Consider the following 13,055-nt stretch of genomic DNA (forward strand, 5'->3'; position numbering starts at 1 on the left):
TCTTGCATTTCTGCATGTCATATGAAGTGAAACGCAGGCTAGCTTTTGTTCTGTATTGTCTTTTGAAGGATGTTTGTATGGCAAACAAGCTTGGAAGATGGAGGCAGTCTCTCCACTGGAACAACATATACATGTTATTGTCCATTATGAAAGATATTAGGTTCCCTATTTCAGGGTTTCTGTGTGGTAACAAAACCCACTGCATGTGCAAATGTCAGTTCAGTTGAGTTACTCAGTTGTGTCCGACTCTTTGCAGCCCCATGGACTGCAGCACACCAGGCCTCCCTGTCCATTGCCAACTCCCGGAGTTTACTCAAATTCATGTGCATCAAGTCAGTGATGCCATCCAACCATCTCATCCTCTGTTGTCCCCTTCTCCTCCCACCTTCAATCTTTCCCAGCATCAGGGTCTTTTCTAGTGAGTCCATTCTTCACATCAGGTAGCCAAAGTATTGGGGCTTCAGCTTCAGCATCAATCCTTCCAATGAATATTCAGGACTGATTTCCTTTAGGATAGACTCGTTGTATCTCCTTGCAGTCCAAAGGACTATCAAGAGTCTTCTCCAACACTACAGTTCAAAAGCATCAATTCTTCGGCACTCAGCTTTCTTTATAGTCCAACTCTCACATCCATACATGACTACTGGAAAAACATAGCTTTGACTAGATGGACCTTTATTGGCAAAGTAATGTCTCTGCTTTTTAATATGCTCTCTAGGTTGATCATAGCTTTTCTTCCAAGGAGTAAGCGTCTTTTAATTTCATGGCTGCAGTCACCATCTCCAGTGATTTTGGAGCCCCCAAGATAGTCTGTCACTGTTTCCATTGTTTCTCCATCTATTTGCCATGAAATGATTGGACTGGATGCCATGATCTTAGTTTTCTGAATGTTGAGCTTTAAGCCAACTTTTTGACTCTCCTCTTTGACTTTCATCAAGAGGCTCTTCAGTTCGTCTTTGTACCATAAGGGTGGTGTCATCTGCATATCTGAAGTTATTGATATTTCTCCTGGCAATCTTGATTCCAGCTGTACTTCATCCAGCCTGACATTTCACATGATGTGCTCTGCATAGAAGTTAAATAAGCAGGGTGACAATATACAGCCTTGATGATATACTCCTTTCTCACTGTGGAACCAGTCTTATTCCATGCCCAGTTCTAACTGTTGCTTCTTGACCTGCATACAGATTTTTCAAGAGGCAGGTCAGATGGTCTGGTATTCCCATCTCTTCATGAGTTTTCCAATTTGTTGTGATCCACACAGTCAAAGGCTTTGGCAGAGTCCATAAAGCAGAATTAGATGTTTTTCTGGAACTCTCTTGCTTTTTTGATGATCCAATGGGTGTTGGCAATTTGATCTCTGGTTCCTCTGCCTTTTCTAAATGCAACTTGAACATCTGGAAGTTCTCAGTTCGTGTACAGTTGAAGCCTGGCTTGGAGAATTTTGAATATTATTTTGCTAGTGTGTGAGAGAGTACAGTTGTACAGTAGTTGGAACATTCTTTGGCATTGCCTTTTTGGGAGATTGGAATGAAAACTGACCTTTTCTAGTCCTGTGGCCACTGCTGAGTTTTCCAAATTTGCTGGCATGTTGAGTACAGCACTTTCACAGCATCATCTTTTCGGATTTGAAATAGTTCAACTGGAATTCCATCATTTCCAGTACATTTGTTCATAGTGATGTTTCCTGAGGCCCACTTGTGACTTCGCATTCCAGGATGTCTGATTCTAGGTGAGTGATCACACCATCGTTGTTATCTGGGTTTTGAAGATGTTTTTTGTACAGTTCTGTGTATTCTTACCACCTCTTCTTAATATCTTATCCTTCTGTTAGGTCCATACCATTTCTGTCCTTTATTGTGCCCATCTTTGCATGAACTAACCCTTTTGTTTAGCCATGGGAATTGGAATGGGAGAACTGGCCCAAATATTGTTATTCTGGCAACTGTAGTACTGTGAATAGTAAACTGTCCTTTATCTCTGACTCAGGAGTCTCATATATCCTACCAGCATTCATGAAACTGTGGCAAGATAACTTGCAAGCAGGGTAAAATCTCAGACACTTCATAGCTCTGAATATTTTCTACTTCATATCCTCCAGATCCCTAGTACATGTTTCAGCAGTGTCTGGTCTGCTCTGAAGCACATCCTTTGAGTTCTCAATTTTCGTTATGGTATTTTTCAGTTCTCAAATTTTCCCTTAATTCTTTTTCGTGGATTCCAGTTCTCTTATAAAAATCCTGTATGCAAGACAGCAAAAGAGACACAGATGTAAGAACAGTCTTTTGGACTCTGTGGGAGAGGGAGAGGGTGGGATGATTTGGGAGAATGGCATTGAAACATGTATAATATCATATATGAAACAAATCGCCAGTCCAGGTTCAATGTATGATACTGGATGTTTGGGGCTGGTGCACTGGGATGACCCAGAGGGATGGTACCGGGAGGGAGGAGGGAGGGGGTTCAGGATGGGGAACACATGTATACCCATGGCAGATTCATGTTGATGTATGGCAAAACCAATACAACATTATAAAGTAATTAACCTCCAATTAAAATAAATAAACTTATATTTAAAAAAATTCTCACTAATTTTTATTTATTTTTTTGTCAAATTGCCCTTTTTTTTTTAGTTTTTTATTTTTTAAATTTTAAAATCTTTAATTCTTACATGCTTTCCCAAACATGAACCCCCCTCCCACCTCCCTCCCCATAACATCTCTCTGGGTTATCCCCATGCACCAGCCCCAAGCATGCTGTATCCTGCGTCAGACATAGACTGGCGATTCAGTTCCTAGTTAATTTTAAAAGTCATTTTAAAGTCATAGCCTGATAAATCCAATATCTTGATCACCTATTTTTTTTCTTATCCCTGTTTCCTTTTGTTTGATAACTTTTGGTTGAATGATAGAAAAAATTATGCTTAGGAATGATATTATCTACCTTCTGAGTGGACTTATTTTCGCTTCTGTTAAGCAGTTGGAGTTGAGACAGATCATCTCAAGTTTTATATGTTTTGAAGTGATTTTATGTGAATTCCAGTCTTTGTAAGGCAGATATATTTATAACTCATCTGTATTTCTAGGGCATTCTCTTAAAGTGGCTTTAAATAAAAGGTTAGAGTATTTACAAGGACTCCTTTCCCTTGGCTGGCCCTGAACATCAGTTTGCTTAGTTTGCTTCCTTGCACTATGAGATTGCCAAAAGTCCTACTTAACTTCTGCTTAGAAATCTGAGCTGCTGTTTTCTAGAAACTCTCTTTCATTTGTTTCAATTGCACATTTTCTATGTTTGAAATAACATTGTGTTTGAATATCTAGATATTTTCTCTTCACTATATTTTTAAGATAAAGGAATGTTTATACCTCAGAGAATATAGAGTGTATAGAGTCTCTGGGCTCTGTAGTGCTTGTAAATCAGCAAACATGGACTTTCTGTTATACATAGGTGTGGTTTTCTTTGAAGTTATCCTGTGTGGGGTCTGTAGTACTTCTTGAATTAAGGATGCACTAGAAATAAAAGATTTCATGTAATTCATTTTTCTTGTCTTTGAAATCTTGGCTCCATGGAATGCTTCAAGATGCTTTGGTTGTTCCTTGGTACCTTCAAACAGATATTACCTGTACTTTCCCATATTTTTAAACTAGTTCTCACTAGGAGGGTTAGTCACATACAGACTTGTTTGTCATAGAAGAAAGCAGAAGTTTTCTTTCTTTTATGGCCTTATCAAGGATGATGAGTTGATCAGAAATCTATTCCATTTAATGTATTAGCCTTACTCTTCACTTCTCAGGTGTGTCAGTTTATGCTGATGCATAATAAATCACCACCAAAACTTAGTACTTTAAAACAACAACCATGTATTTGCTTATGATATGGATTAGCAATTTGGGCTAGGTGCAGCCAAGCAGTTCTTTTCCATGTGGTGTTAACTGAGTTAATTAATGTATTTCCAGTTAGTTCACAGGCTGGTTAGGGGACAGCACATGTACCCTCATTTGTATTTTTGTCAGTGGACATCTTGATTCTCTACTTTGTGGCCTCCAGTAGGGTAGCTCAGGTTTCTTGTTGTTCAGTTGCCCAGTCGTGTCTGATGTTTTGAGACCTCTTGCACTGCAGCACACCAGGTCTCCCTGTCCCTCACCATCTCCCAAAGTTTGCCCAAGTTCATGTCCATTGTGTTGGTGATGCCATCCAGCTGTCTCATCCTCTGACACCCTCTTCTCCTTCTGCCCTCAGTCTTTCCCAGAAACAGGGTCTTTTCCAATGAGTCCGCTGTTTGTATTAGATGACCAAAATACTGAATGTTTCAGCATCAGTCCTTCCAGTGAATATTCAGGGTTGATTTTCCTTAAGATTGACTGGTTTGGTCACCTTCCTGTCCAAGGGATTTTCAGGAGTCTTCTCTAGCACTAGAGTTTAAAGGCATCGATTCTTTGGCACTCTGTCTTTTGTATGGTCAAGTTCTCAAAACCATATATGACCACTGGGAAGACCATAGCATTGACCACATGGACTTTTGACAGCAGAATAATGTCTCTGCTTTTCAACACACTGTCTAGGTTTCTCATAACTTTCCTGCGAAGAAGCAATTGTCTTCTGTTTTCATGGCTGTAGTCACCATTCTCGGTGATTTTAGAGCCCAAGAAGAGGAAATCTGTCACTATTTCCACCTTTTCCCCTTCTATTTGCCATGAAGTAATTGTGCCAGATGCCATGATCTTTGTTTTTTTAATATTTAGTTTTAAGCTGGTTGTTTCACTCTCCTCCTTCACCCTCATCAAGAGGCTCTTTAATTTCTCTTCACTTTCTGCCATTAGAGTGGTATCATACACATGTCTGAGATTGTTGATGTTTCTCCCACCTACCTAATTCCAGTTTGTAACTCATCCAGCCCAGCATTTCTTCATGATGGGCTCAGCATATAGGTTAAGCAAACGGGGTGACAACAGACATCCCTGTTGTACTCCTTTCTAAATCTTGAACCAATCAGTTGTTCCATACAAGGTTTCTAACTGTTCTTGACCTGCATACAGGTTTCTCAGGAGACAGGTAAGATGGTCTGGCATTCCCATCTCTTTAAGAGCTTTCTGCAGTTTGTTATGATCCACACAGTCAAAGGCTTTAACCTCAAGTTTCTTACTTGGTGCTTATGAGGTCTCTGATTGCATCATATTTGCTATGTCCCCTTGACCAATGCCTGGAATTCAAATTCCTGGTCATGTTGGAGCTGACTATACCAGGACATGAATATGAGGTGAGATTCATTGAGGGCATTAATGTTACAACCCATCACACCAAGTAATATAATGTCTTAGCTTATCTAAAAGAAGCACAGCACCCCTTACTTTAAAGAAAACTCTAGCTATAGGAATTTCATTCTGTGTTTTAGGAGACCATTTTAGACTACCTAAATAATTGTATATATTTTACTACTGTCCCATTTGAGAATGGGCCAATTTGGGTCACCAGCTTGTCACCAGAAAAGAGGTTATGACATCAGATTTGAGTAGTACTGGCACCCCACTCCAGTACTCTTCCCTGGAAAATCCCATGGACTGAGGAGCCTGGTAGGCTGCAGTCCATGGGGTTGCGAAGAGTCGGACACGACTGAGCGACTTCCCTTTCCCTTTCAATAAACATAAAACAATTTTGTTGAGCCAGCAAAACAACTTTTCCGTCTAATTTAACTCTCAACCAGCTAAAAGAATGCAGTTACACCTGTTGTAGTTTTATTAAATTTTAGACAAAATATTTAACTTGATTTTGGAATTCTTGTCTCCCTTTTTAGAAAGAAAATGCCTCAAAATATTGTCTCTAATTCCTTTTCAGAAGTTGAAATGTAAACCATTACTATTTGAGAGAAATTTGTGGTATATAAGCTTCCCTGGTGGCTCAGCTGGTAGCAGAATCCAGCTGAGAATCCCCCTGCAATGTGGGAGAACTGGGTTCTCTGGGTTGGGAAGATCCTCTGGAGAAAAGAAAGGCTAACCACTCCAGCATTCTGGCCTGGAGAATTCCATGGACTGTATAGCCAAATAGGTATAAACAATGTTTTTAATCCTTAAACTGAGTTGTTTATATGGTGGCATTAAAGTAGTGAATACTCTTGTTTTCCTCAGCCCTTGCTGCCATCCCAATACTGGTACTACATTTTGGAGATGAGTTTTTATTGGTCTCTCTTATTTAGCCTTGGCTCTGATATCAAGAGGAAGGTAAGTAAGTGTCTTATTTACAAAGCTGCTTTATCCATTTTTTAAAAAAATGTTCATCCCCCTTCCCCAAATCCTAATCTTTAAATTATATTTTTTTGTGTTCTTAGTTCTAGTTGATAGGTTTTTGTTTTTTTTACTTTTATAGCACATAGAATAGTGCAAATATGCTCATTCTCTGGTGACTTGATCAGTATTTGTAAAAGTGAAATATTATAAAAACTTTAACTTTGAAGTTCCATTCTTGTTTGATGAGAAAAGGACTCTCCTTTATGATGTCTGTTTCTTTCTCTTGGTTTGGGAATGTTGTGTTCTTCAGAGCAAAGAAGAAAAGTGCTAGTAGTTTTAATTCTACAACCGTATCTTTTAGTTGACTACAGACTACTTTATTCTTTTATGTATTCAGTGACTTTGAAAACATTTTTTTTGCTTTAATATTTCCAAGATTCTTGTTAGGAAATACTGCTTCAGGCACTATTAGCTTTGCTTTATTTGCAGGGAAACAGAGTCACAGGCATGCTAAATACATCCTCTGAGGTCACAAAGTGAGGTATTTTTAGGAAGTGTTTGGTTGCTACTGATTCCTGTTTGCTGGTACAGAAAATCATATAAGACTCTCAGTGCTGTCACAGATTTCCTCGTGTACACTAGCAGTACAGGTCAAATGACAAATACTCTTGGCATGTACTTTATATGTTATGCTCTCTATAAAAGATCAGTTTGTAGCAAAATTCGTATGATAAAATTAGGTGGAATTCGTATTAAGGAGCTAAAACCAATCTGGCTTGACTAAATGATGTTTAAGTGATGGTGTACATTATCTACCACTAAAGGGCACAGTCAGCTACTCAACTGAAGATCTAAAAAGAAACTTACAGAATAAACCATAAGAACATAGTGTGAAATATCTGATTGAAATGATTTCTTTTTTGAGAAAACTTGATCGCTATAGTTTAATTATTATTAACTTAGTTTAGGCTAAGAATATATAAAATTTTAATTGAGGCATTTTCTCAAGGGATAGATTTGAAAATCATCATTATTTAGAAGCTATTAATAGACAGACTCAGGTAGGATGACCCCATAATCATCCTTTTCCCACTTTTGAGACTTTGATTTTTTTCAGTAGTTGCTTTCTCTTTATTATTTACATGTTCATAGCACCTTTCAAAAAATTAACTGTAGGTAAGCCTTACAAATAGCTGTGAAAAGAAGAGAAGCAAAAAGCCAAGGAGAAAAGAAAAGATATAAGCATCTGAATGTAGAGTTCCAAAGAACAGCAAGAAGAGATAAGAAAGCCTTCTTCAGCGATCAGTGCAAAGAAATAGAGGAAAACAACAGAATGGGAAAGACTAGAGATCTCTTCAAGAAAATTAGAGATACCAAGGGAGCATTTCATGCAAAGATGGGCTCAGTAAAGGACAGAAATGGTATGGATCTAACAGAAGCAGAAGATATTAAGAAGAGGTGGCAGGAATACACAGAAGAACTGTACAAAAAAGATCTTCATGACCCAGATAATCACAATGGTGTGATCACTCATCTAGAGCCAGACATCCTGGAATGTGAAATCAAGTGGGCCTTAGAAAGCATCACTACAAACAAAGCTAGTGGAGGTGATGGAATTCCAGTTGAGCTATTTCAAATCCTGAAAGATGATGCTGTGAAAGTGCTGCACTCAATATGCCAGCAAATTTGGAAAACTCAGCAGTGGCCACAGGACTGGAAAAGGTCAGTTTTCATTCCAATCCCAAAGAAAGGCAATGCCACCAAAGAATGCTCAAACTACCACACAATTGCACTCATCTCACATGCTAGTAAAGTAATGCTCAAAATTCTCCAAGCCAGGCTTCAGCAATACGTGAACCGCGAACTTCCTGATGTTCAAGCTGGTTTTAGAAAAGGCAGAGGAACCAGAGATCAAATTGCCAACATCTGCTGGATCATGGAAAAAGCAAGAGAGTTCCAGAAAAACATCTCTTTCTGCTTTATTGACTATGCCAAAGCCTTTGACTGTGTGGATCACAATAAACTGTGGACAATTCTGAAAGAGATGGGAATACCAAACCACCTGACCTGCCTCTTGAGAAACCTGTATGCAGGTCAGGAAGCAACAGTTAGAACTGGACATGGAACAACAGACTGGTTCCAAATAGGAAAAGGAGTAGGTCAAGGCTGTATATTGTCACCCTGCTTATTTAACTTCTATGCAGAGTACATCATGAGAAACGCTGGACTGGAAGAAACACAAGCTGGAATCAAGATTGCCGGGAGAAATATCAATCACCTCAGATATGCAGATGATACCACCCTTATGGCAGAAAGTGAAGAGGAACTAAAAAGCCTCTTGATGAAAGTGAAAGAGGAGAGTTTTAAAGTTGGCTTAAAGCTCAACATTCAGAAAACGAAGATCATGGCATCTGGTCCCATCACTTCATGGGAAATAGATGGAGAAACAGTGGAAACATTGTCAGACTATTTTTGGGGGCTCCAAAATCACTGCAGATGGTGATTGCAGCCATGAAATTAAAAGACACTTACTCCTTGGAAGAAAATTTATGACCCACCTAGACAGCATTTTAAAAAGCAGAGACATTACTTTGCCGACTAAGGTCCATCTTAGTCAAGGCTATGGTTTGTCCATTAGTCATGTATGGATATGAGAGTTGGACTGTGAAGAAGGCTGAGTGCCAAAGAATTGATGCTTTTGAACTGTGGTGTTGGAGAAGACTCTTGAGAGTCCCTTGGACTGCAAGGAGATCAACCCTGGGATTTCTTTGGAAGGAATGATGCTAAAGCTGAAACTCCAGTACTTTGGCCACCTCATGCGAAGAGTTGACTCATTGGAAAAGACTTTGATGCTGGGAGTGATTGGGGGCAGGAGGAGAATGGATGACAGAGGATGAGATGGCTGGATGGCATCACTGACTCGATGGACGTGAGTCTGAGTGAACTCCAGGAGCTGGTGATGGACAGGGAGGCCTGGCATGCTGTGATTCATGGGGTCGCAAAGAGTTGGACACAACTGAGCGACTGAAGTGAAGTGAACTGAACTGATACATCGTATATTTAAAAATACATACTTTCAGAGACAAAAATCTGTTAAGAATTGGGTAAAGCACAGACTCTGAAGTCCACTGTCTAAGTGTAGATCCCGTCTTCACCACTCATTAACATTTCAAGCTAGTTGATTATATTCACTAAACTTAATCTCCTCATATATAGAGTTAAAAATAGTTTCTATCTCCTCCAGTTGTTGTGAAGATTAAACAAGGTAATCCATATAAATCACTTTATGGTATATAGAAAGTACTCAATAAATTAGGCTGGTATTGTTATTTTATTATTATTATTAGTTTTACTTTGGCTACAAGGAAACTGAAATTTTATGTTTTTTTAAAAGCATTAAAAAAATTTTTTTAAATGCAAAGTCAAGTGGGCCTTTGGAAGCATTACTACCAACAAAGCTAGTAGAGGTGATGAAATTCCAGTTGAACTATTTGAAATCCTAAAAGATGATGCTGTGAAAGTGCTGCACTCAATATGCCAGCAAATTTGGAAAACTCAGCAGTGGCCACAGGACTGGAAAAGGTCAGTTTTCATTCCAATCCCAAAGAAAGGCAATGCTAAAGAATGTTCCAACTACTGCACAATTGCACTCATTTTACATGCTAGCAAAGTAATGTTCAAAATTCTCCAAGCCAGGCTTCAGCAATATGTGAACCAGGAACTTCCAGATGTTCAAGCTGGTTTTAGAAAAGGCAGAGGAACCAGAGATCAAATTGCCAACATCCATCGGATCATCAAAAAAGCAAGAGAGTTCCAGAAAAACATCTATTTCTGCTTTATTGACTATGCCAAAGCCTTTGGCTATGTGGATCACAACAAACTGGAAAATTCTTTAAGAGAGAGGAATACCAGACCACCTTACCTGCTTTCTGAGAAATCTGTATGCAGGTCAAGCTACAGTTAGAAACAGACATGGAACAACAGATTGGTTTGTAATCAGGAAAGGAGTGTGTCAAGTCTGTATATTGTCACCCTGCTTATTTAACTTCTGTGCAGAGTACATCACACAAAATGTCAGGCTGGATGAAGCACAAGCTGGAATCAAGATTGCCTGGAGAAATATCAATAACCTCAGACATGCAGATGATACAACTCTAAAGACTGAAAGTGAAGAGGAACTAAAGAGCCTCTTGATGAAAGTGAAAAAGGAGACTGAAAAAGCTGGCATAAAACTCAACATTCAAAAAAATTAAGATCATGACATCTGGTCACATCACTTCATTGCAAATAGATGGGGAAATGATGGAAACAGTGACAGACTTTATTTTCCTGGGCTCTGAAATCACTGCAGATGGTGACTGCAGCCATGAAATTAAAAGATACTTGCTCCTTGCAAGAAAAGCTATGATCGACCTAGGCAGCATATTAAAAAGCAGAGACATTACTTTGCTGACAAAGGTCGCATATAGTCAAAGCTATGCTTTTTCCAGTAGGCATGTATGGATGTGAGCTTTCTTTCTATAAAGAAAGCTGAGTGCCAAAGAATTGATGCTTTTGAACTGTGGCGTTGAAGACTCTTAAGAGTCTCTTGGACTGTATGGAGATCAAACAGTCAAACTTAAAGGAAATCAGTCCTGAATATTCAATGGAAAGACTGATGCTGAAGCTGAAACTCCAATACTTTGGCCACCTCATGCAAAGAACTGACTTATCGAAAAAGACCCTGATGCCAGGAAAGATTGAAGGTGAGAGGAGAAGGGGATGACAGAGGATGAGATGGTTGGATGGCATCACCAACTCAACGGAAATGAGTTTGTGCAAGCTCCGGGAGTTGGTGATGAATAGGGAAGCCTGACGTGCTGCAGTTCATGGGGTCACAAAGAGTCAGACATGACTGAGCTACTGAACTGAACTGAAAAACATTTTAATGAAGATATGCACATACCATACAACTCTTCTATCTAAATACATAATACAGTGTTTTTTTTAAAATTATATTTACAGGATTCTGCAATCATCACTACAGTCAATTCTGTTTCCATCAGCTCAGATAGAAATTCTGTACCCTTTAATGGTTGCTCCTCAGTTCTTCTAACCTCTACAGACCCAGGCAGCTGCTAACCTACTTTTTGTGTCTATGCATTTGCCTCTTTTGGATATTTTATATAAATGTAGTCATACAATAAATGTTTTTTTGTATTAGGTTGAGAAGTAATTGTGGTTTTGCACTTTCCCATTTGATATTGGAATATATTCTTAAATAAATTGTGATAATATTATACATCATTTTAATGCACATTACTCTATTTTTTTTGCTAATGACTTATTACTTGCTGTCTATTTTATATTTTAGACTAGGGATGTTAGGCAAAAAGCAAATTTGAGCATTTTTTCTTATTTGAGTTCAAAATGGGTCGTAAAGCAGCAGAGACAGCTCGCAACATCAATGACACATTTCGCCCAGAAAACTGCTAACGAACCTTCAGCGCAGCAGTGGTTAAAGAAGTTTTGCAAAGGAGATGAGAGCCTTGAACATGAGCACAGTGGCCGGCCATCGGAATATGACAAAGACCAACTGAAAGCAGTCATTGAAGGTAATCCTCTTACAACACTTAAGAAGTTGCTGATAAAACTGTGTCGACCATTCTGTGGTCTTCTGGCATTTGAGACGAATTGGAAAGGTGAAAAAGCTTAATAAGTGGATTATGCTTATGAACTGACTGAAAAAAAATTTTTTAATGAACCATTTATTGATCAGTTTGTGACAAGTTATAAAAAGTGGATTTTATATGACAACCAGAAATGACCAGCTCAGTGGTTGGACTGAGAAGAAGCCCCAGATCACTTCCCGAAGCCAAACTTGCACCAAAAGAAGTTATGGTCACTGTTTGGTGGTCTGCTGCCTGTCTGATCTACAGCTTTCTGAATCTGAACAAAATTATTACATCTGAGAAGTATGCTCAGCAACCTAATGAGATGCATCAAAAACTGCAATGCCTGCATCTGACATTGGTCAACAGAAAGGGGCCAGTACTTCTCCATGACAAGGCCAAACTGAATGTCACACAACCAATGCTTCAAAAGATTAACAAGTTCAGTTATGAAGTTTTGCCTCATCCACGGTATTCTATGACCTCTCGCCAACTGACTACCACTTCTTCAAGCATCTCAACAAGTTTTTGCAGGCAAAATGCTTCCGCAACCAGCAGGAGTCAGGAAATGCTTTCCAAGAATTTGACAAATTGAAGCACAGATTTTTATGCTGCAAGAATAAACAAACTTATTTTTCACTGGCAAAAATGTGTTGATTGTAATGTTTCCTATTTTGATTAATAAAGATGTGTTTGAGCCTAGTTATAATGATTTAAAATTAACAAAATCCTCAATTACATTTGCACCAACCTAATATCTGGCTTCTTTCACTTAGCATGATGTTTTCAAAGTTCATTCATGTACTTTATTCCTTTTTATTAATGAATAATATTCCATTATGTGGAAATACTACATTTTGTTTATCTATTTATCAATTGATAGATATCTGGGTTGTTTCTGCCTTTTTGGCTTTTATGAATAATGCTACTGTGAACATTTATATGAAAATTTTTACATGAACATACATTTTAATTTTTCTCAGATGTATACCAAGGGGTGGAACTGCTGTACTATATAGTAGTCCTATGTATAACCTTTAGGGGAATTGTCAGACTATTTAACAAAGGAGCCATGCCGTTTTACGTTCCTACCAATAATGTATAATGGTTCCAACTTCTCAGCATTCTAGCCAGTGCTTATTTTTGTTTGTTGCTTTGTTTAGTATTAGCAAAATACTTCAGT

The 13,055-nt window shown here is 38.5% G+C and overlaps 1 protein-coding gene across 1 annotated transcript in view; it reads left to right on the forward strand.

Annotated features, from left to right (window-relative positions):
• Positions 1-13,055, forward strand: part of CERS3 (ceramide synthase 3) — a 157,484-nt gene that overhangs the window by 58,005 nt on the left and 86,424 nt on the right. The window contains exon 7 of the mRNA XM_005694924.3: positions 6,123-6,215. Within this exon, the coding sequence (XP_005694981.2) occupies positions 6,123-6,215 (93 nt within the window). The remainder of the gene's footprint in view (positions 1-6,122; positions 6,216-13,055) is intronic.

The sequence above is a fragment of the Capra hircus genome, chromosome 21 (genome assembly GCF_001704415.2).
Source record: "Capra hircus breed San Clemente chromosome 21, ASM170441v1, whole genome shotgun sequence".
Lineage (NCBI taxonomy): Eukaryota > Metazoa > Chordata > Mammalia > Artiodactyla > Bovidae > Capra > Capra hircus.